Source organism: Cibotium barometz, chromosome 10 (assembly GCF_041138505.1).
Source record: "Cibotium barometz isolate CiBa-2024 chromosome 10, ASM4113850v1, whole genome shotgun sequence".
In the NCBI taxonomy this organism is placed as follows: Eukaryota; Viridiplantae; Streptophyta; class Polypodiopsida; order Cyatheales; family Cibotiaceae; genus Cibotium; species Cibotium barometz.
Window position 1 is genome coordinate 12376274 of NC_141055.1, and position 22395 is coordinate 12398668.

Below are 22395 nucleotides of genomic sequence, written 5' to 3' on the forward strand. Positions count from 1 at the left end.
GCATCCCTGCATTACTCACTCTAGCAGGAGGATTGACCTTGAGGAGGGATTATCTATCAAGGTCCATCTCTCTGTCTATCTACAGTCAGTCAGTTTCTCTGTCTATGTGTCTAATCTTGTGTGATCTTACAGTCATATATCTCTGACACTCTGTCTATCAGTCTATATGCCTATCTTTTGTGGATTAGCTACCCACATTCTCTTGGCATTTTCTGTCTATGTCCCCATTTATCTTCTATCTGTCAGACTCTCTCATGTCTATCTGACATTCTCCTCTCTGTGGGACCACTCTACTGGTTGATTGTCTCTCTCTCTGTCTGTCTATGATCCACTCTTGTCCCTACCCTTGTGGACCCATATGAGGATATCACTTGAGGAGGGGTGTCTCAGGATCTTTTGTCTCTCTGTCTTGGTCTTATCTTTTGTCATGTCATAGTCTTGTCTTTTGTCTTCCTCCTAGTGTCCACTTAAGGAGGGTGTTGGAAATAAGTGCACACTAGGTGTACTATTTCTCTAGTCTAGTTTCAGTCTTTGTGTCTTGAGTCTAGTGCTATGTGGCACCTCTACATTTATCCCATAAGTCAGTCTACTCAATCTTGTACTTCTCACCTATATATTGTAGGTGTCACATCAATGAAAGTATCAATCTTGTGTCTTGTCTACACTCATCTCAAGGTAACTCTTTGTCTTTCATTTTTGTTCTTGTTTCATTTCTAGTCTGCTCTAGCTTTCATATTTTCTACACAGCCTTGACACGGCTGGGAGAGACACGAGAGCGGGAGCGTCGCTTGAGACGTAGCCTTGCTTCGCTCTAGCGTCTTGAGGAGCAGCTGCCTACATGTGAGTGGGTGGAGTCCTAGCTGAGCCAGGCACGCCAGGAGGTTAGAGAGGTAGAGGAGCAGAGACATGAGTTCTACTATCATCGCCAGGCCTCTCAGTGGACGCAGCTTAGTGATAGTGTGATTGGGGAGTTTTTTGAGATCACCGGACCCCGCCATGCTCGAGCAGGGGTACGCCAGCTCAGGAGGCAGGATGGATCGCAGCCACTGAGCGCGGGGAGATTAGAGCCATTGCCACTGAGTTCTATAGAGACCTGCTTTCAGCGGAGCCAGCCACGGAGGCACGTGATGCTTGCAGACAGACTGTGTGGGCCCATGTGCAGAGGAGGGTCACAGATCGTATGCGCACAGTTTTGGGTGAGCCCCTTTCAGAGGATGAGCTTGTTGAGGCTTTGAGGTCCTTCCGCGTCATAGTTGCCCTGGGGAGGACAGATTGACGCCTGCCTTTTTTATGCGCTATTGGGACCTTTTGGGGTCAGGCCTCCGCAGGGGCTTTTTGTATGTTTTGGACACTGGGGTGATGCCACAGAGCTTTTCAGAGGGCTTGATCTTTCTTATCCCCACCAAGGGGGAGGGAGTGTCAGATGATATTCGGCATTGGAGGCCTATTATGATCCTCAATACTGTCTACAAGGTCCTAGCAAAGGCCTTGAGTTTGAGGATCCAGCCCTTCCTTGGGGAGTTGATTCATGCTACCCAGACAGGATTCGTCAAGGAGCGCAATATCCTTGACAACATTTTCACCTTCTGGGAGGCGACGGCCCGAGCTAGATTTCTCGGTGAGGACTTGGTCGTGATGCTTCTCGATTTTGAGAAGGCATACGATAGAGTCGATTGGGGTTTCCTAGAGGGCACTATGCTTCGCTTGGGTTTTGAGCCAGACTGGATTATTCGAGGAGCGGCGGCTCTATATTCCATAGCTCGTAGCCAGGTGTTGATGGCAGGGGGACGGGGGCCGAGTTTTGAGTTGACTAGATCAGTCCGTCAGGGATGCCCTCTCGCCCCGTTCCTTTTTCTCTTCTTTGTAGAGGCTATGAGCATGTATCTAACAGCAGAGGAGGTTGGTTTGAGAGGACTCCAGCTTCCAGTCGGGGGTGAGGACCTGCTCGATTCTGAGTTTGCTGATGACATGGGATTGTTTCTGCATGGCCAGGAGGCCAATCTACAGAGGGCAGAGCAATCGCTACAGGTTTTTGGTGTGGCTTCCGGAGCATTGATCAATTGGCACAAGACAGTGGCTTTTTGGATCAGTAGCGCTCCTGCTCCGGCATGGAGCCCATACCCGGGTTTTAGATGGATTCCTCCTGGCACAGCAGTGCGGTATTTGGGATGCCAGATTGGACTTGATTTGTCACCTGAGCAGCAGATAGCCCCGCTTCTTCTGAGCATTCGGAAGAAGCTTTTATATTGGAGTACAGCTCGGCTATCCTTGGCTGGGAGGGTGGTGGTGACAAATCAGGTGCTTTTAGCGACTATGTGGTACATCACGTCTTGCTGGATCTTCTCGAGCTCTTGCATCAGCCAGGTACAGAGGCTAATCAGGAACTTTCTTTGGTCTGGGCAGGATGGTTAGCCGGCCCGGGCTAAGGTTGCTTGGGCAGTTATTACTCTTCCGCTGGCCCAGGGGGGCTTGGGCATTATAGATCCAGCTGATCAGAGTAGAGCCTTGTTGGGGAAGCTTATTGTTCGGGGGTTGCTTCCAGGCGCTGAGCCTTGGAAGGAGCTTCTTTTTCAGCGGCTGCAGGCTAGAGCTCCCCCAGCAGGGGGCACTTGGGCACCACAGATATGGTGGATCTTCATAGAGATGAGGAGGATAGGCCTCAGTAGAGGATGGGAGGACAGATTTGCCTTGAGCATCCTGCGAGCTTGGGAGCGGGGTTTTCTGAGAGACCTCCCACTTGTGATGAGGAGCGGGCTAGACAGCCGCTCATCTGGAGCCCCGCGGTACGCACAGAGCAGGGTCATATGTTGGGTTCTCGGCCTCGTCTAGCCTGGGGACCATTGGCAGCAGGCCCTGCACGCAGTTTTGGAGATTGGCAGGCCTTTTGCAGTCTCCCAGAGGAGATCCAGGCCGAGAGGCTGAGTCACTTCAGAGGGGGGCTGATTATGAGGGATGACATTCAGGAGGCACTCACTGAGGAGTGGTTCACGCCTTTCGAGCCAGCGGCTCCACGGTGGATGGGAGCCTTTACACAGTTGGAGATCCTGATTGCTGTCAGAGCTTGCACTGAGGATGGTAGATGCCTCTACTATGAGATACAGGATGAAGGCAGACTTCAGAGAGTGGAGGCGGAGTCGCCTTTGGTTGCAGAGAGCATCTTTCAGAGGATACGGGTAGTGGCCGTCGCTTCTCGGAAGTGGCATATTGATCCAGACCCTGCAGATGTGGACTCTGATTGGCGCATATGGGCATTACGCGCCCCTTGGCGCGGCTCTAGTGGGACCCTGGCGAGTACGAGTGGCATGATCCTTATGCGTCCCCCGAGGCCACAGAGATCACCTTTTGCCAGTACACTTCGGTTGGGGAGGCATATTTTGACTACGAGGAGGATGGTCTCTCCAGCTGCATCGGAGCATTGGCAGCTACAGGGACTCTCACAAGAGTTCCTGGAGGATTTTTGGACTAGGCTCTGGGCTAGCCGACAGGCACGCAGGATCTCGACTTTCCAGTGGCTGGTTGCCCACAGGGGCTCTGCAGTTGGCACCTGGCTTGTCTACAGTGGCCTTCCGTCGGCCTGCGTCCGATGCGGCCACCCATTGGAGACACAGAGACATTGCCTATGGGACTGTCCACAGGCGCAGCAGATTTGGCTGAGGATGCTGCGCATTTTGGCCCCCCTCTCTCCAGAGGGCATGTATACGTGGGGAGCCGCTGCTTGGTTGCCTTCGTCAGGGCCTGCTCTGGGATACGAGACGGAGCAGGACAGCCAGGCCATCAGATTCATTAGGGGCCAGCCTTGCCTTGTTCCTTCACCGGATTTCTCGTCCGCCGGCTGGACACAGGAGAGGGATCTACGATGGGAGCTCCTCAGCAGCCTCACCATATGGTTCACTTGGAGAGCCCGTTGTTTCAGGGTCTTCGAGGGGAGACTGGAGCCACCAGCAGAGACTGTTCGGGGTATATGGCAGGAGTTGATTGACACCCTGTGAGGACAGTATGACCGCATCCGCCGGGGTGACTCGGATCGAGCGATCTTGCGGCGCCAGGCCTTCCACACCACTTGGCGCAGTGGCCCCTTCTATACTCTACACGCGGGTACCCCCCGCTAGCACTACAAGCCACCTGTTTGGATTTTCCCCCCTCCTATTGTATGATATAGCCTCTCAGTTATTTGTACTTTTATTTGTACTTTTTTGCACCTAGGGAGAGTCTCCCTAGCTGCCTTGATTGGATCTCTGCTCTGCCTTCTTATGAGTAGGAGAGGGTTTTGTAGCCCAGTGGGCGTTTTTCATAACTAATGAAAGGATCTTTTCTCGGAAAAAAAAAGGAGCGAGGTATCAGACGCAGGTTGGTTGTGCTTGAGAGGGAACATGAGAAGCATCCTGTGTCCTCTTGGATCTGAGATCTCTTGTCCATTGTTAGAGCTGAGTTACAACAGGTGGCCATGGATAGGTAGCTGAGTTTGCATTTCATGATAATCAGGCATTTTGGACACACATGGGTGGTAGGTGCAACAAACCATTTTTTTCATCACATGGACCTATGCATAGTAAGGACAGTTTCTTAGGGAGAATTTCGTATTAATCCAAGTAAGGTGAGGAGTATTTCCTCAGATTTTTGTCAAACCTTGCTCTCTGCAGAGGCCCACTCTTTGGATAGAGATGGTGCACAACAGAAAGTCTGGGAGCGCATGCCTAGGCTTATTACAGATGATATGTGCACTTCTTTCGATGCCCCCTTTTCGAAGGATGAGCTGAGACATGCTTTGCACATCCTTTCGAAAGGCAAATGCCTAGGGGATGATGGCCTTTCTCCACCCTTCATTTTTTGCAGTTTTGGGATTACATTGGTGATGATGTTACTATTGCTCTGCAGGAGATGTGGTGTATTGGTATGATGCTCCCTTTATCATGGAGGGGCTTATCCACCTTGTCCCGAAAGGTGGGGACAAGACCAATATTAGAAAATGGAGGCCCATAACTTTGCTTGGATCTATCCCTTGAGGCCACAGAGATTACCTTTTTCCAGTATACTGTTCGGCTGGGGCGGCATATTTTGACGGCGAGGAGGACGGTCTCTCCATCGGCAGCGGGCATTGGCGTCTACAGGGACTCTCACAGGAGTTCCTGGAGGATTTTTGGGCTCGGCTCTGGGCTAGTCGACAGGTCCGCAGGATCTCGACTTTTCAGTGGTGGCTGGTCGCCCACAGGGGCTCAGCAGTTAGCACTTGGCTTGTTTACAGCGGTCTTCCGGCGGCCTGCATCCGATGCGGCCACCCTATGGAGACACAGAGACACTGCCTTTGGGATTGCCCTCAGGCGCAGCAGATTTGGCTGCGGATGCTGCGTATTTCTGGCTCCCCTCTCTCCAGAGGGTATGTTTACGTGGGGTGCCGCTGCTTGGTCGACTTCGTCAGGGCCTGCTATGGGCTATGAGATGGAGCAGGGCAGTCAGGCCATCAGATTTATTAGGGGCCAGCCTCGCCTGGTTCCGGCACCGGATTTCTCGTCCGCCAGTTGGACACAGGAGCGGGGTTTACGATGGGAGCTTCTCAGCAGCCTCACCATCTGGTTCACCTGGAGGGCCCGGTGCGTTACGGCCTTTGAGGGGAGATTGGAGCCACCAGCAGAGACTGTACGTGGGATTTGGCAGGAGTTGATCCACACCCTGCGAGGACAGTACGACCACATCCGGGGAGACTCGGATGAGGCGATCTTGCGGCGCCAGGCCTTTCACACCACTTGGCGTTGTGGCCCCTTCTACACCTTACACACGGGATCCCCCCGTTGGCACTATAGGCCACCTGTTTGGCTCTTCCCCCCCCCTATTGTATGATTTAGCCTCTCAGTCCTTTGTACTGATGCTTGTATTTTGCAGCACCTAGGGAGAGTCTCCCGGGCTGCCATGCTGTATTCACTGCTCTGTTTCTCTTATGAGCAGGAGAGATCTTTTGTAGCCCTACGGGCGTTTTTTCTATAACTAATGAAGGATCTTTTCTCTGAAAAAAAAAAAAAACTTTGCTTGGATCTGCTTACAAATCTTAGCGAAGGCAATGAGTGTGAGCTGCTCTTTAGAAAGTTATTCATGATGCACAAAATGGCTTCCTCCAAGGAAGGAGTATTTTTTGATAACATCTTTTCATTCTGGGAAGCTGTGGAGTGGGATAAATCTAGCCAAAAACCCCTTGCCATTCTCTTGCTAGACTTTGAAAAAGCTTATGACTGAGTGGATTGAGACTTCTTTGAAGGCACGATGGCATGGATGGATTTTTCCCAGGAGTGGATCAGAGTGGTCTCTTGCATGTATAGGGAGGCCCACAACACAATTTTTTTTTTCAGAAAGGAGACTTCTATTAAGTATGAAAAAATTTAAAAAAATGGAAATTTCACACCAAGCAAGGTGGAGATCTCAACCAATCAGGAGCCTTGTGCTGCCAATAGGGTCCGGAATGAGAGGATGTGAAAAAGATACCAATGTCCCACTCTCTCATAAACTAGCCGCACTTCTTCTCCGCAGCCCTCGAAGATTCCTCGATTCTGGCCCAGGTAGCCATAATGGTGTGAATAATATCTCTCCAAATTCTGCAAAGACACTGAGAAACAAGAACGGGAGTACCCTCAATGGCCTCGGTGCATCTAGCCTTCCAGATACTCCAGGCTGAGATGCTAGCAGTAATCTCCCAAGACCTGTCTAACCTTTGTGTTGGAGGGACAAAGTGTGAAAGTGGCAAATCCTGAAAACAACACTGCCGAGCAACTCCTTGCCCAACCATAATGGCCAAGCTTGTGTCAGTCCCCTCGAATCTCAGCTGAGGCCCAGACTGTGTCAACCAAATGATAGAACCAAAAGAAATGATACCATCCCTCTTAATCCTAACAAAGAGGTGTGCAATCACAGACCAAACCCTCTGTGCTTCCCTGCATTCCCATAAACAATGGTAAACTGACTCGGAAACTCCTGCACATCTAGGGCATGCTGGGCAAGCACTAGTAACAAACCTCCACTGATTGGTGGCCAGACCACCATGAAGAGAAACCTAGATAAAGGAGGAAATCTGTGGCTTCCTATAAGAATGCCACAATCTCCGCCAAAATACCCTATGAATGTCAGTCGAAATGCCATAAGATTCCCAATGGGGACAAAGAGTAGGGACACTCTGAATGTGTCCCAAGATAAGATGTCTTGCATTCCGCACCGTATAACTGAAAAAAGGCATGCTTTTCAAAGGGTTACAAGGATCCTTCCACTCCCATTCACCGGGGTCCCAATGCAAATGTCTGATAGGGCAGCCACCATAGAACCAAAGGCTAACACTCTCTGTGATCATCTCTGGGGGGGGGGGGGGGGGTGTCAACAAAGACGTGCTTCCCTAACCTGCCAACAACTTTGACTGCACGAATCTGGGGGCCCTCAACAAGGTCCTACACGTCACATCTCTCCAGCTGCCATCCACCTGTATAGAAAAAAAGACCGGTACATCATCCTCCCTAGGCAAGGGGAGACCCATAACCTGAAGAGGAACACCTGCCCCAGAAAAAAACCCCAAACCAAGAATGATGACGGCCTTGCAAGAAAGATCCACTAAACTAGTGGTTGGGAATGGCTGCATCAATGTGTGCAATCCTCCGGCTAGAACCTCTCAAATGCTACATGAAATCCAATCTCTATACCTCGGTGAGGCTTTGAAGCCTCTTCCAAGCCAGCACTGTGGGGCATAGGGTCTCCCAACCAGCCCAAAGAATATGCATAGCTGCCCCAAGAGGCCTACCATGCACATCTAAGATCAAATCATTCCACAGAATGGGCTGCCGGTTAACTTCCTCCGCTGAACGCGGGGGGATGTGTATTAAAAAACTCCTCAAGCAGTCCCAGGCCCATAGGAGGGACCTAACTAGGGGGTATGAAGGGGAGCGGTGAACTGCATCCGAAAAATAAAGCGTGAGCTGAGAGTCCAGTCACCTCCGCGAACAGGGACACACTTCGTGATTTGTTGCATGAGAAAGTCCTTCCACGGCTCAGTGCCTAGAAGAAAGCCCCTAACAACAAGCTTACAAAGCAAAGCCTTACATTGCACCTCGGGGTCAATGGTATTCAATCCCCTGCCTGCTTAGGCCTGATAATGGTTTCCCAAGCAACTCTAGCCCTGGTGTGTGCATTTCCATCAAGCCCTGACCAAAGAAAGTTCGGAATAAGGCGACGAAGCTGTCCAATGCAGCCCTTATGAAAAATCCAGCACGAAGCAATAAACCAAGTCGTGGCTAGCAAAACTTGGTTAACCACCAAAGCTCTAGATGCCAAGTCGAGCTTCCTCCTACTCCAGTGATGAAGTTTGCTTTTTATGCTTAAGAGCACTGGAGCAAACTGTTGTGCAGGGGAGATGTCAACACCCACCCGGACAACCAAGGTATCTAGCAGAGCATCCTCTCTCAATCCAACTAAAACCAACATCTGTACCCCAATCTGCAAGAGAAGAATCACTGATCCAAAAACCAACTGACTTATGCCAATTGATAGTAGCTCATGCTGCCAACAAACAAAAGGCCTCCAAGGCTGTCCGGAAAGCACATAAACAAGCATGTGAACCCTCAAGGAACAACGTCGTATCATCTGCTAACTCAGAGTCTAATAACTCTTCCTCCGTACATAAAGGTAGCCTGACACCCACAACACAAGGGGCAGCCCGAAGAATCCTGCTCATAGCCTCAGCTACAATGAGATACAGTAAAGGGGCGAGGGGACAGCCGTGCCTCACTGAATGGGAAATCTGAAAACGCTCACCACGCCCCCCATGGGCTAAAATAGTGCTATGAGCCTCCCTGTATAGGCAAGACACACCTCTGATCCAGTTTTGGGAAAACCCCCATGTGTGCCATAGTGCCCTCCAAAAAATCCCAATCCACTCTGTCATAAGCTTTTTCAAAATCAAGCAAAAGAATGGCAAGAGGCTGCTGACTAGCCTTTGCCCACTCGACAGCTTCCCAGAAAGAAAAGATGTTATCAAATATACTCCTTCCTTGGAGGAACCCATTCTGGGTATCATGGATAGTCCTTTGGAGAATCGGCTGCAACCTTATATTGAAGGCTTTAGCTAAGATTTTATATGCAGATCCAAGGAGGGTGATGGGCCTCCATTCCTTGATGTCAGTCTTGTCCCCACTCTTGGGGATAAGGTGAATCAGCCCTCTGTGAGGTATGGAGGCATCATACCCGACACCCACATTTTTTGAAGGGCAACAGTGATAGCATCTCCAATATGATCCCAAAAAAGAATAAAGAAGGCGGGAGAAAGACCATCATCCCCGGGGCATGAACCACTGGAAAGATCATGCAGTGCGTGAAGGAATTCATCCTTCGAGAAATGGGCATCCAGGGAAGAACACATAGCATCTGTAATGAGCCTGGGCATGCACTCCCAAACTTTCTGCCATGCCACATCTCTCTGAGGGGAGGGCACCTCTGCAGTCAACAAAGACAGATAAAAATTTGAAGCAATATCCCTCACCTTATCAGGCTCAATCTTAACCTCACCCTATGAATCGTGCAAGTATCTCATAGAGTCCCTGCTAAGGGAAGGCCTGTGTGGTGAAAAAAACTCTTTGTTGCATCTGCCACCCATCTGAGTCCAAAAGGTCTCATTCGCATGAAAGGCGAACTCAGCCCTCCTGTTCATGGCCAACTGCAGCTCTGCTCTAACTGTGGTCAAGAGATCTGTAATCCAAGTCACATGTGGATGCTTTTCATGTTCCCTCTGAAGAGCTGCAATCCTACACCTAATAGCTCTCTCCTTGTCCAGAGCCTCTTGCTTTTTAGACAAGGCAATGCCATGATAATGATGGCTGGTCCTCTCAAGAGCTAGCGCAATATTATGACGAGGATCAAGACCGTCACAAGATCTCCATATCTCTATGATCTCAAGGGAAATGTCAGCATCTAGATAAAGAGAGTCAGGGATACGGATACGAGGAGAGGCCGAGCGAGCCTAGGCTCCCTGAGACACAAAACGACGGAGAAAGGATCGGATTTGGTGGTGCCAGGCACAATAGCAATTGTGCCTCCTCTGTCTAAGAACCAATCATCCACATAAACCTGTCCAGGCGTGCAAAGATGCTCTCATCCCCGCTCGTGCGGTTATGCCAAAAGAAAGATAAGGAATTTGGCCTTCTCTAGAAGTCATCCTCACTCAGTCCAGCAATCCCTGCGAAAAAAGGAAAGCGTGAACCTCTCCCATGAGGCTGGCTCCAAAGGGTGTAAACCCCCTTCGCGTCCACCCTTCTTGTCAGAAGGTTTGCTCAACCATATTAAAATCTCCTCACACTATCCAATGATCAACCTGGGGAATGACATTTGTAATGGTGTCCCAAAAGGCCACCCTTTCACCTCTCACGTTAGGTGCATAGATATTCAAGATTCCCAATTTCTGACCCTCATACATGATCTAGATCTACTGCGCTCTAGCAGGGATGATAACACGGTGCCCAATTACATGAGAGGTATAATAGATGCTTCCACTGAAATACAAACACCCCCTCTAGTCCCAATTGCCGAGGACCAGAAGGTGTGGCCAGAAAGCATCTTACCAGTTTTGCCACACTGAGATCTATCCAATTTGTGTTCCTGCCAACAAAAGCACATCCAAAGACCCTCCTGTAACAGCAGGGTGAAGCTGGTCCTTCAGAAGGCACTTCCTGCCACGGGTGGGAAGCCCTCAAGGCCCTGAACATTCCATGAGACGATTCTCATGGAAGAGAAGAGGGTTTGTCCCCCGATCTAAGAAGACGATGGGCAGCCTAAGGACGCCTCTCATAATGCTGGAGGACGGGAAAATCCACAGGGCAAAGTCCACTGACATGCGCTTGTCCGAGGCTTGCACCGTGCCTGCATATGTACGAGAAACGTGTTCGCCCTGCAGGGCATCAAGGGCAATGGCATCATGCTGAAAATCTTGCAATATTTGATCCCCAGTGTGCTCAACATCCTGCATATCGCCCCCTCCAAGTTGAGAGGACTCCACAAAGTTTTCCTGATCTGAAATATCATCTCTCTGCAAAGATGCATAAGCTGACACATCCCTCTGACCAGAACCATCATCTATCTGTACATGATCCGAGGAAGCCTTCCCATCAATCGCACTAGGGGGGCGGGCGTGAGAGACAGCACGCGACAGTTGGCGGACTGAAGGATGGGAAGGAACCAAGGGATGTGGCGCCTGAGAGGCACGCTTACGAGGCCTCCTGCGACCTCGAGCCTGAGGAGAATCTCGAGCAAAGTGACCATGTTGGTGACAAACCCGGCACTGATTGGGTTTACCTGCAATCTCCATACGTTGCTTCAAAGGGCCACAAGGGCCCGGAAGCAAAACATAGTCCTCAAAGAGCTCAATGTCACGGGCAAGCACCATTACCCTGGGGACAGCATCCGCCGAGGCAGTGACCACGTGGGTAGAAGATGTTGGCAAGGGTGAAGGGGGGGCACTTGAAGGACAAGCCCAAAGGCAGACCCGATGGCCTCTAACATAGGCCAATATGCGCGGAATGTAGGAGAAATGGGGTAGAGACAAAACTGAAACTGAAACTGAAATGAAAGCAAGACTAAAAAGGAAACACAAAGCTTAGACATACCTTGAGATGAGTGTAGACAAGACACAAGATTGATACTTTCATTGATGTGACACCCACAATATATAGGTGAGAAGTACAAGATAGAGTAGACTGACTTATGGGACAATTATAGAGGTGCCACGTGGCACACACTCAAGACAAAACTCAAACTAGACAAATGTAGGCTAGAGAAATAGTACACCTAGTGTGCACTTATTTCCAACACCCTCCTTAAGTGGACACTAGGAGGAAGACAAAAAGACAAGACTATGACATGACAAAAGATAAGACCAAGACAGAGAGACTAGACAAGGATTGAGAGACAAGCTAGAAGACAAGATGGACAAGACTAGAAGACAGACATAAAGACTGATAGACTGTGAAACAAGACATGAGAGACAAAAGATCCTAAGACACCCCTCCTCAAGTGATATCCTCATATGGGTCCACAAGGGTAGGGACAAGAGTGGATCATAGACAGATAGAGAGAGAGACAATCAGCCAGTAGAGTGGTCCCACAGAGAGAGAGACTTTCAGATAGACGTGAGAGAGACTGACAAATAGAAGATAAATGGGGACATAGACAAAAAATGCCAAGAGAATGTGGGTAGCTAATCCACAAAAGAGAGGCATATAGACTGATAGATAGAGTGTCAAGGACATGTGACAGGATAGACACATAGACAGAGAGACTGACTGATTGTAGATAGATAGAGAGATTGACCTAGATAGATAATCCCTCCTCAAGGGCAATCCTCTTGCTAGAGTGGGTAATGCAGGGGTGCCTCTTGGATAGGGACAAGATAAGTCCATGTAGACAAATAGACATGATATTACCCCATGATCTACATCATTGGTGATCAATGGTGGTAGATAGCATGAAAGCATAGACAAATGAGAGAGATGGGAAGGTCTTACCATATTTGGCAGTGTCTAATCCCGTACAAGATAAGAGATAAATGAATTTCAGAACCTTTTATTTATTTATTTATTTATTTATTTTTTATAAGAAATAGAGAGTAGACTGAAAATACTTCTTAGATGGAGAGCGCCTTGAGCTGCTGCTGTAGAGGTTGCTGGAGTAGAAGATGGAGACATGGAAGTTGGAGTGGAGGCCGGAGGAGAAGATGATGAGGCACAAACTGACTGAACAGCAGCACCCGGCCTGGTATAGACAGCAGCTCCACGAACACATAGCAACGAGAGAATGACGTGGCAGATAGGAGCGGCCAGAGGCTGAGGAGACAAGCGGGCAGTTCCAGCAGATGCAGATGTCGGAGCAGATGGGGAAGCTCAAGTAGAGAGACGACAGCACCATGATGAACCCCCGCAGCAGCAAGAAGGAGAAGACGGGCAGTTGTTGGCGCAGATCTTGAGTTGCAAGCTGGAGCAGAATCAATAGGCGGAGCAGAGGCAAACAGGGCAGCGATGAGGGTAGGGGCAGCACGGGCTGCACCTAGAGAGATGCCATCGAGAGAAAGAGTCGCCCAGCTGAAGGAAAAGATTCGCACCATAATGAAGAGCCTTATGCTGATGGAGTAGATGAAGAACATCATCAGGAAGAAACAGGAACCCTTCAATTGGAGTATGGCGAGGCAGAACTTGATGAAAACAGGGGCGGTCAGAATTCTGTGGCGGGCAGAAAAAAAAACGCAGCTATGGCTGCAGCAGACTGAGGCAAGGATGAGGGGAGCCAGGATAAACCTGCTCTGATACCATGTAGGAGAAATGGGGTAGAGACAAAACTGAAACTGAAACTGAAATGAAAGCAAGACTAAAAAGGAAACGCAAAGCTTAGACATACCTTGAGATGAGTGTAGACAAGACACAAGATTGATACTTTCATTGATGTGACACCCACAATATATAGGTGAGAAGTACAAGATAGAGTAGACTGACTTATGGGACAATTATAGAGGTGCCATGTGGCACACACTCAAGACAAAACTCAAACTAGACAAATGTAGGCTAGAGAAATAGTACACCTAGTGTGCACTTATTTCCAACACGGAAGGAAATCCGAGAGTAATCCGGAAACGGTTCCGGTCTTCCTCAACAGGGTCAAAATAGCTGGAGTAGGGAAGAAAGAATATCTTCCTTAGGCCCAATGGCAAAGGGCTGCCCTTCAAAACCTCTGAGGCTTCGTCCTTAGAATCAAAATCCACCCGGAAGAAACCTCTTCCACGCAACTTGACATCTTGAAAGTGTAGAGCGAGGTCAGAGGGCAGAGCCGCCAGGACCCAATCCCAAGCCTGGAGACAGGACAGGTGAGATCCAAAGATTCTCGCAATGAGGGTCGTTTTGGAGTCTTTCTCTATATCGGCGTAGAGGACCGCGAGCTCGGCTTCGGAGAAAACAATGGTTCGCCCGGCCGAGGGAGAATGATTAGCCATGATGCTAATCGAAGAAAAAGGCCAACTTGAACCCGGATGAGGAGCAATCCGAACCAAGGGGAAGAGGAAGGCGATGAGGCGGAGGAAAGGAAAGGAGGGTGGAAAAGGGAACAGCAAAGAAAAAGGGAAGAAAGGGGGAGAGGCTGGACACAAAGGCGAAGAGGGGTGGGGGAGGGGCAGCACAACAGCGCTACGCTGAGGGAAGAGGCAGAGGAAGGAAGGGAGGCGATTAGAGGAGGGGAGGCGAAATGATCAACAGGAGGGCTAGGGCGGGAAAAGGCAAGGAGGGGAGGCGGAGGAGGAAAGGGGGCGAAGCAAGAAGAAAAGCGAATGGGCGCAACGAAGGAGGAAGGAAACGAGGAAGGAGGGGGCAGCGATGAAGGAAGGAAGCGAAGGCAGAGAGGATCAGAGGCGGAAGGGAACGATTCAGGCAGCGATGGAGGAAGGAGGGGCGCAGCGAGGGAGGAATAAGGGGCGCAGCGATGGAGGAAAGAAGCGATTCAGGGTTCGGGGAGCTCGTGGTCATTCATCTTACGAGTTTTGCCACACTGAGATCTATCCAATTTTTGTTCCTACAACAAAAGTACATCCATAGACCCTCCTGTAACAGTAAGGTGAAGTTGTGGTCCTTCAGAAGGCGCTTGCTACCACGGGTGGAAAGCCTTGCAAGGCCCTGAATATTCCATGAGACGATTCTCATGGAAGAGAAGAGGGTTTGACCCCCGATCTAAGAAGACGATTGGCAGCTTGAGGATGCCTCTCATAATGCTGGAGGATGGGAAAATCCTCGGGGAAAAGTCCACTGACATGCCCTTGTCCGAGGCCCTGCATAGTACCTGCATATGTTCGAGAAACCTGTTCGCCCTGCGGGGCATCAAGGGCAATGGCATCATGCTGAAAATCCTACAATACATGATCCCCACTGCGCTGAACATCCTCCATATCGCCCCCTCCAAGTAGAGAGGACTCAACAAAATCATGCTGATCTGAGATATCATCTCTCTGCAAAGATGCATCAGCTGATACATCCCTCTGACCAGAAACATCATCTATCTGTACATGATCCGAGGAGGCCTTCCCATCAATCGCAACAGGGTGCGGGCGTGAGAGACAGCTCGCCACACCTGGCGGATTGAAGGAGGGGGAGGAACCAAGGGAGGTGGCGCCTGAGAAGCACGTTTACGAGGCCTCCTGCGACCTCGAGCTCGAGGGCAATCTCGAGCAAAGTGACCCTGTTGGTGACAAACCCGGCACTGATCGGGTTTACCTGCAATCTCCATATGTTGCTTCAAAGGGCCACAAGGGCCCGGAAGCAAAACATAGTCCTCAAAGAGCTCAATGTCACGGGCAAGAACCATGACCCTGGGGAAAGCCTCCGCCAAGGCACAGTGACCACCTGGGCAGAAGATGTCGGCAAGGCGTGGAGGGGGGGCACTTGAAGCAAAGAAAACATGAAGCCACTAGTAGATCTTCTATCTGAGATACAACTAGCCCAATCAGCATCTGTGTACCCATGTACACATATCTCTGTCCCAGTTTCATAAAATAGTCCACAATGCAAAGTAAACCTCACATATCTCAGTATGCATCTCAATGCATCCAAATGCGGCTTCCGAGGAACCTACATAAACTGACTCACCAACCCAACAGCATAGCTCAAATTTGGCCTGGTGATCGTCATGTAGATCAAGCTTCCTACTATGTGCCTATATATAGTAGGATCCTCCAAAATCTCTCCTGAATCTGCACACTCAACTTGCCATTTTGATCCAATGGCACTGAGATAGGCTTACAGCCTGTCATACCATACTTGGACAACATGTCCAAGCCATACTGTCTCTGCAAAAGCAGTAATCCAATACCATTTGGTGACCTAATCACCTCAATGCCCAAGAAATATTTGAGCTCCCCCAGATCCTTCATCTCAAACTTCTGTCTAAGCAAGATCTTTACATCAAAGATCTCTGCATCATGGCCTGCAGTCAACTTGTCCTTCTAGGCTTTGCGTGCACTTATAGAAGAGAGTGGGTCTCTATCCCATCTATACTGGAATTAATTCGTGCAATCCTCCTCTAGACATTACACAGTCCTGTAGTCAACCTGTCCCTTAGTTTTTAAGGGCTTTCCATACACTCATAGAAGAGATTTGCTCTCTATCCCATCTGGGCTCACTGCATATATCCACACTAGTTTCTAAGGTTCACCCCATCTCATCACGAAAAAAGTCATTCCACATAATCAGCTGCTCATCTAGGTCATCATGGGAGAACCCTTGCAGACCAACTGTGAATCTGTACCATGCCCTGATGATAAGCCAGGAAAACAGAGGAGACCATCCTACCTTGGTGAAGATTCATCTCAAATGGGGTTCCCACTGCCCACACTGGCTAGGTGTGCTTTGCATAAGGTGCTAAGAGAGTGCATTCTTTCATGGCTGATCCCCTAGAAAAAGGCCATTTCTCTTCTCTGTACATCAGTATCAATGATTCCAAAACCTCCTTTATACTTGGGTAGCTGTGCCAAATATGTCACAACCTCATAGGATAATGAAATCTCTTTGAGGGATCAACAATATCCCACTTTTTGCATGTCGAATGCAATACCTTAATCATGTTGTATGTTGAACTTAATTACAGTTTTCTTCTTTCTTCACAAATTTCTGCACAAGAATTTATCATAAGCTACATGGAATTGATGTTTTTGAACCTGCAGGATGGTCGTGTAAACACTTTCTATTCTACTCCATCTATTTACACTGATGCAAAGTTTGCAGCAAATGAATCATGGCCTTTGAAGCAAGACGACTTTTTCCCGTGAGTAGAAAAAGCATGTACTGAAGTCTGCCAATAAATAAGCTTTCGAATCTGGTTAAACCTTCGCATTGTAAAAGTCCAACCTACGTTTTAGGTATGCAGAGTGCCCACACTGTTACTATACTGGATACTACACTAGTCGGCCGGCTTTGAAAGGCTATGTAAGAATGTTGAGCAACTACTATTTGGTGAGGCTTTGCAACCCTCCTATGCTGGACAAAAGATGGTTTACCTGTCTTTAGGGTGAGGTCTCAAAGTCAAGTCACATCAAATCTTATGGTCAGATGGCAAGGCAGCTGGAGGTTCTAGTGGGAAGAAGGTCGTCTGGTCCCAATACAGATTCTTTAGGGGAGGCCATGGCTATTTCCCAACATCACGATGCAGTCAGTGGAACAGAGAAACAACACACGGCGAATGATTATGCTAAAAGGCTTTCTATAGGAGCCTCAGAGGTAAGCACTCCTTGTGTAAAAATCCTTAAAAACCTATTTATTCTTATGACAGTAAGAAAAGAAGGTTAAAAAAAACTCTGAAAAACACTAAAATTCCTTGCTTTAGAAGTCATTGTGGTAAAGGAGTATTAACAAAGGCAGCACATGTCCAGATTTCTTAAGCCCAGGTTTTGATATCTCAGGCAATAAAGGTGGTGAACTTTGCCCTTGGATGTTTGGTTGAGATGTCCAAGAGCAGCAATTGTCAGAACACAAACACATTTTTGTTTCAGGTATGTGCCACACAATTCTTAGTTTTGGAAAGTTTATGAACTTTGCTTCTGCAGGATATAAGGAAGCAGGCGAGTAGCCATGCCCAGAGATAGCATTTATGGGTTCTTCACACCAGTTGGAATCAAATATAGTTGGCAGGTCTTGAATTGCCAACCATGTATCCATAACCATCTGCCCATCTGTAATCCACTGGAGGAATAATGCCTTCTTGGAATGGGTGCATGATGCTTGTGAGGAAGCTGAATCTACTGTGGATTGTGGAAGGGGCATACATGATTTTCTCACTCATGCATGGGTCAGTTGATGAGGCTTATTAGGAATCGCCTCTAGTTGGAGCTCAATGATTTTGCTTATGCTAGAGCAAGAGTGGCTTGGAGCTTTCAAAACATGAGCCATGCCTGGGCATGCAGTATTGAGCTTTATTCTCAAAGTTGATAGTTTGAGGATACCTTCCAGGAGAGTAGCTCTAGAAAATATTTGGATAAATCAATTTACGAAATGTATTCCTTTGCATGGTACTGGCTGGATGCCCAGTTCCATTCAGTTTAGACAGGTAAAACATCAAAATGCCATCTCCCTTTCTATCTCTCGAGTGTGACGTGGACATGCTTCTACCCATTGGCCAGCTCGAAGGTCGAGTACGTGGCTTATTGTAGAAGGAATCTTGTGAAATCAACAATGCGTTCATTTGAATTTGAACTTTCTATTTAAAACAAATGGAGATGCATGTGGGGATACTAGGGCCTCTTGTTATGCATGTTATTTGGATTTTGGGGTACATTTATGTAAATCTAATTTAGACAAAATGTTTTTTGGGCTGTTTTAATGAGTACGTGCAAGAGGGTCTATGGACATTTTATGCATCCTTAGGTGACCTATTGATTCTCATGGGCAAGGTATGTATGTGATCCAGGCTTCAGCCATGTGATGTGCAGATTTGAGTATGGAATGAATATGCTCAGATGCTTGAAGCTTTTGACACATAACAGGGTCCTGCAAGTACATGATGACTCACTTTTTTTTCCAAAGAAAGATCCTACTATTAGTTATAAAGAAAAACCAGATGTACGGCTGAATACAACACTTCTAAAAAGTACTCCAAATATACATATGAGATAAGGAAGGGGGGGCTCCGTCCTCGGCTGGCCGCTCTATAGGAGGGAGGCTACAACTGGAGGCAGAGGGAAAAGACATGGGGGGCACGTAGTGTCAAGAAGCTTCACCGTTCTCTCTGGATAGGAAGGGTCCGGGAGGTCAAGGCATGGAAGAAAGCCTTACGCTGCTGTTGCAAGTGCTCAAAACACCTTCGGAGGGTGTGTTTGAGATCCACCGAAATGTAACGGATGATCTCAGCTGGGTGTGGGGAGGGATCAAGCCATCAATTATCGGGCTCGCCATATGTGCCAAGCTGCTATGATGCTGATGATCTCCCATTGCGAACTAGTGTGTGACTTTTAAGTCCAGGGCCGTATTGGAATTGCTGCTATGGTTGTCACAGAGATGCGCATGTGAGTGAGACTCAATGCAAGGCCTCATCCATCATCCTTGTAAATAAAGGCCTCACTCGCCTCTGCAACCCAAGCTACAACCCCCCATGTGACGGTGCGGGCAGTGCTCGGATCGGAGGTGAATAGGCAGAGGATGTGCTGCCATACCTGTTGTGCCTAGGGCCAGCCTCACAGGCAATGTCTCTGGCTCTCCGCAGGGCTGCCACAACGGTACCAGCTCGCTGGTCTACCTACGATCGCCAGCCATATGCCAAGAACTACGCTTGGATGGGCTAAGAGCCAGAGAAAGTATATCTTCCTGTTGGGACGAAAGCGGCTCTAAAGTCTGCACCAAAAATCCTTGATGAAAGTAGCCGGCCGAGACTCCCATGGCCTGCCAACTTCGCCGCGATGCCTGGGTGCCATATGTGGTCTCGATTAGGATCCGATGGTCGATACGGGCGGAGTAATCAAAGAATGGGATGGCCTCCTCGGGATCCTGAATCAATGGGTCTCTCCACTGCTACTCTTCGGTGTCCCACTGTTGTATGTGAACCAACGGGCTGTTCTCCCAAAGCCATAAGTGCCAGGATGTGATGCCTCTAACCTGAAGAGGAGGGGGGGGATCTTTGGTCCAGCTCCACCCCTTGCAGCCCACAGTGTAGACCCGCTGAGGAGGGGAGGGGAGGTCATCACCGATCTGCCACTGGGACACTGTCAGGAGGCTGCCCGGTCCGACCTCACGAGTGTTGATGAGGCGCCAGCAGGTGTGGAAGAGGCTCGCTGCAAACGGGTGTGTCCAGGGGCCTCCGCAAGTAGGAAGGCGATGAATTGCGGCTGATCAACAAATCATTCCATGGCTCCTCCCTGGGTTGCAGACCTCGCACAATCAGCTTTGCCCGAAAGGGCCTTACTCTGGGTTGTGGGATCTATCAAGTCCAGGCCTCCCTAAGCCCGAGGCTGAATAGGTGTGGAAGAGGTTCATTGCAAACTGGTCCTCAAAGCTAGTGCCGAGATCGTCCAGGGGGGCCTCTGAGAAGATACATTGAGTCCCCGGTGTCCAGGGGCTTCCGTGGGTAGGAAGGTGCAAGGAAATGCGGCTGATCAAGAAATCATCCATGACTCCTCCACGGTCTGCACGCCTCGCACAATCAGCTTGCCCAAAAGTACCCTGCTCTGGGTCGTGGGATCTATCAATTTCCGGCCTCCCTAAGGCAGAGGCTGAATCAATACATGACAGGCCACCTTTGCCCGAGCTGGGCGACCATCTCCTCCTGACCAAAGAAAGTTCGGATCAAATGCTACACCTGCCCAATGCGAGAACGATGGAAGGTCCATCATGAAGTGATGTACCACATGGTAACCAGAAGAACCTGGTTGGCTACCACCACTCACCCTACAAGTGATAACTGGGCACAACTTTAATAAAAGGTTCCTCCGAATGCTCAGGAGGAGCGGGGCTATCTGCTGCTTTGCTGAACCACCTCGCATCCAAGATACCACACAGCCATGCCATGAGGGATCCATCTCAACTCATCAACTGGGCATGCCAAGTCGGGATGGGAGTGTTAGCCACTTGATCCTCCTCCTGAAGCTAGGTAGAATTCCTCAACTGCTGATGCAAAGCGGTGGAGGTTCCCTTCTGACCCTGTGAGGTATGTAGCAGTATCATCTGCAAACTCTGTATCCAGCAACTCTTTCATGGTGCGAATGGACAACGCAACCCCTTGAGGCCTGTATCCTATGCTCGATGAAAGGAACTCATGGCCTCAGGCAGGAAAAAGAAGAGGAATGGTGCAGGCAAGCAGTCCTGGTGCACCGAGTGGGAAATGGCAAAACACTGTCCTCGGCTGCCCTGAAGGACCTGGCTGTGGGCTCCCATGTAGAGGGCTGCAAGTCTCCGGATCCAGGAGGCAAAAATCCAAGTCTCAGCATTAACCCCTCAAAAAATGGCAAATCAACTCTGTCATATGCCTTCTCGAAGTTGAGAGGCAAAATGGCCATGTCCTCCCCCCTAAGTTTGGCTGTGGGGTTGTCACCTCCCAAAAGGTGAAGATGTTATCCACTAGGATGTTGCAGTCCTGGATGAAGCCAGTCTGAGTAGCATGGTTCAAATTTGGGAGGGAAGGCTGAAGGCACTGGCTGATCGCCTTGGCTGAATCTTGTACGCTGTCCCTAAGAGGGTAATGGGTCTCCACTGTTGGATCTCAAGGCGATCGTACCTGACTCTTCCACCAAGGGGCCAAGAGTTCAACTCACAGAGATGCATACTGCTCCCTAGTTCCCCTGGGGCCCAAAAGTTGGGGACCAAACTGTGTGGCTCCTGCCAGGAAGGATCTTCCCGCGCCTGCTGTGAGATGATGCTCCCGAACGATGAGTGCTCTCTGAGCTCCTCTCAGATCCTCTGTGTGCCTCGTCAAAAGTAGGCACTGCCCAGGCCCTGGATGTTCTATGAGGCAACCTTCATGACGGGACGCTGAGGTGGTGTGCAACAGCTAGAGACTCTATCAGCCACTGCACCTAGGGGGGTAGTAGTGGGTGTCCTCCCATGGGCGAAGCCGCTCCAAGTAACCTTGAACAGTGGTGGCTAGCTGGCTCCACAGCATAAGGGCTTATGCTCGTGCCTTCTCAGTCGAGATCTCGGGCAGTGAAGGTGCTTGTATGTGCCCTTCTCAGTAAGAAAGGTGAGGTGAAAGTAGATGAATAGATGAAGCCCCTTCCACTTCACGAGAAGGCACTGAAGCTCCATCCTAGCCATAGGTCAGGCCGCCCGGGGCTGGTCCCACACTGGCAAGCATATCGATCCCCCTACTACTTTATGCACATGACAATGTCCTCCTTTCAGATTCAGCCGAGGGGCTTCAGAGATATTTGGATGCCTTACATGACTTTTTTTTTTCCCCCTGAAAGGAGACTTCTATTAAGTATGAAAAATTTTACAAAATGGAGGAAATTTTACAAAATGGAGATTTCACACCAAGCAAGGTGGAGATCTCAACAAATCAGGAGCCCTGTTCTGCCAATAGGGTCCCGAATGAGAGAATGTGAAAAAGATACCAATGTCCCACTCTCTCATAAATTGTGCGTGCTTCCTAGACCTCGAAGATCCCTGGATTCTAGCCCAGGTAGCCATAATGGTGTGAATAATATCACTCCAAATCCTGCAAAGACACTGAGAAACAAGAACGGGAGTACCCTCAATGGCCTCAGTGCATCTAGCCTTCCAGATATTCCAAGCTGAGATGCTAGCAATAATCTCCCAAGACCTGTCTAACCTCTATGCCGGAGGGACAAAGTGCAAATCCTGAAGACAACACTGCCGAGCAATTCCTTGCCTAACCATAATGGCCGAGCTCCTGCCAGTCCCCTCGAACCTCAGC

General features: G+C 49.3%; 1 protein-coding gene across 1 annotated transcript in view; it reads left to right on the top strand.

Moving 5' to 3' along the window:
* LOC147634561 (alpha-mannosidase At3g26720-like) overlaps positions 1-22395 on the top strand; it is a 188564-nt gene that overhangs the window by 70297 nt on the left and 95872 nt on the right. Inside the window, exons 10-13 of the mRNA XM_086803267.1 lie at positions 16703-16803; positions 16898-16991; positions 17088-17255; positions 17438-17527. Of these exons, the coding sequence (XP_086659393.1) occupies positions 16703-16803; positions 16898-16991; positions 17088-17255; positions 17438-17527 (453 nt within the window). The remainder of the gene's footprint in view (positions 1-16702; positions 16804-16897; positions 16992-17087; positions 17256-17437; positions 17528-22395) is intronic.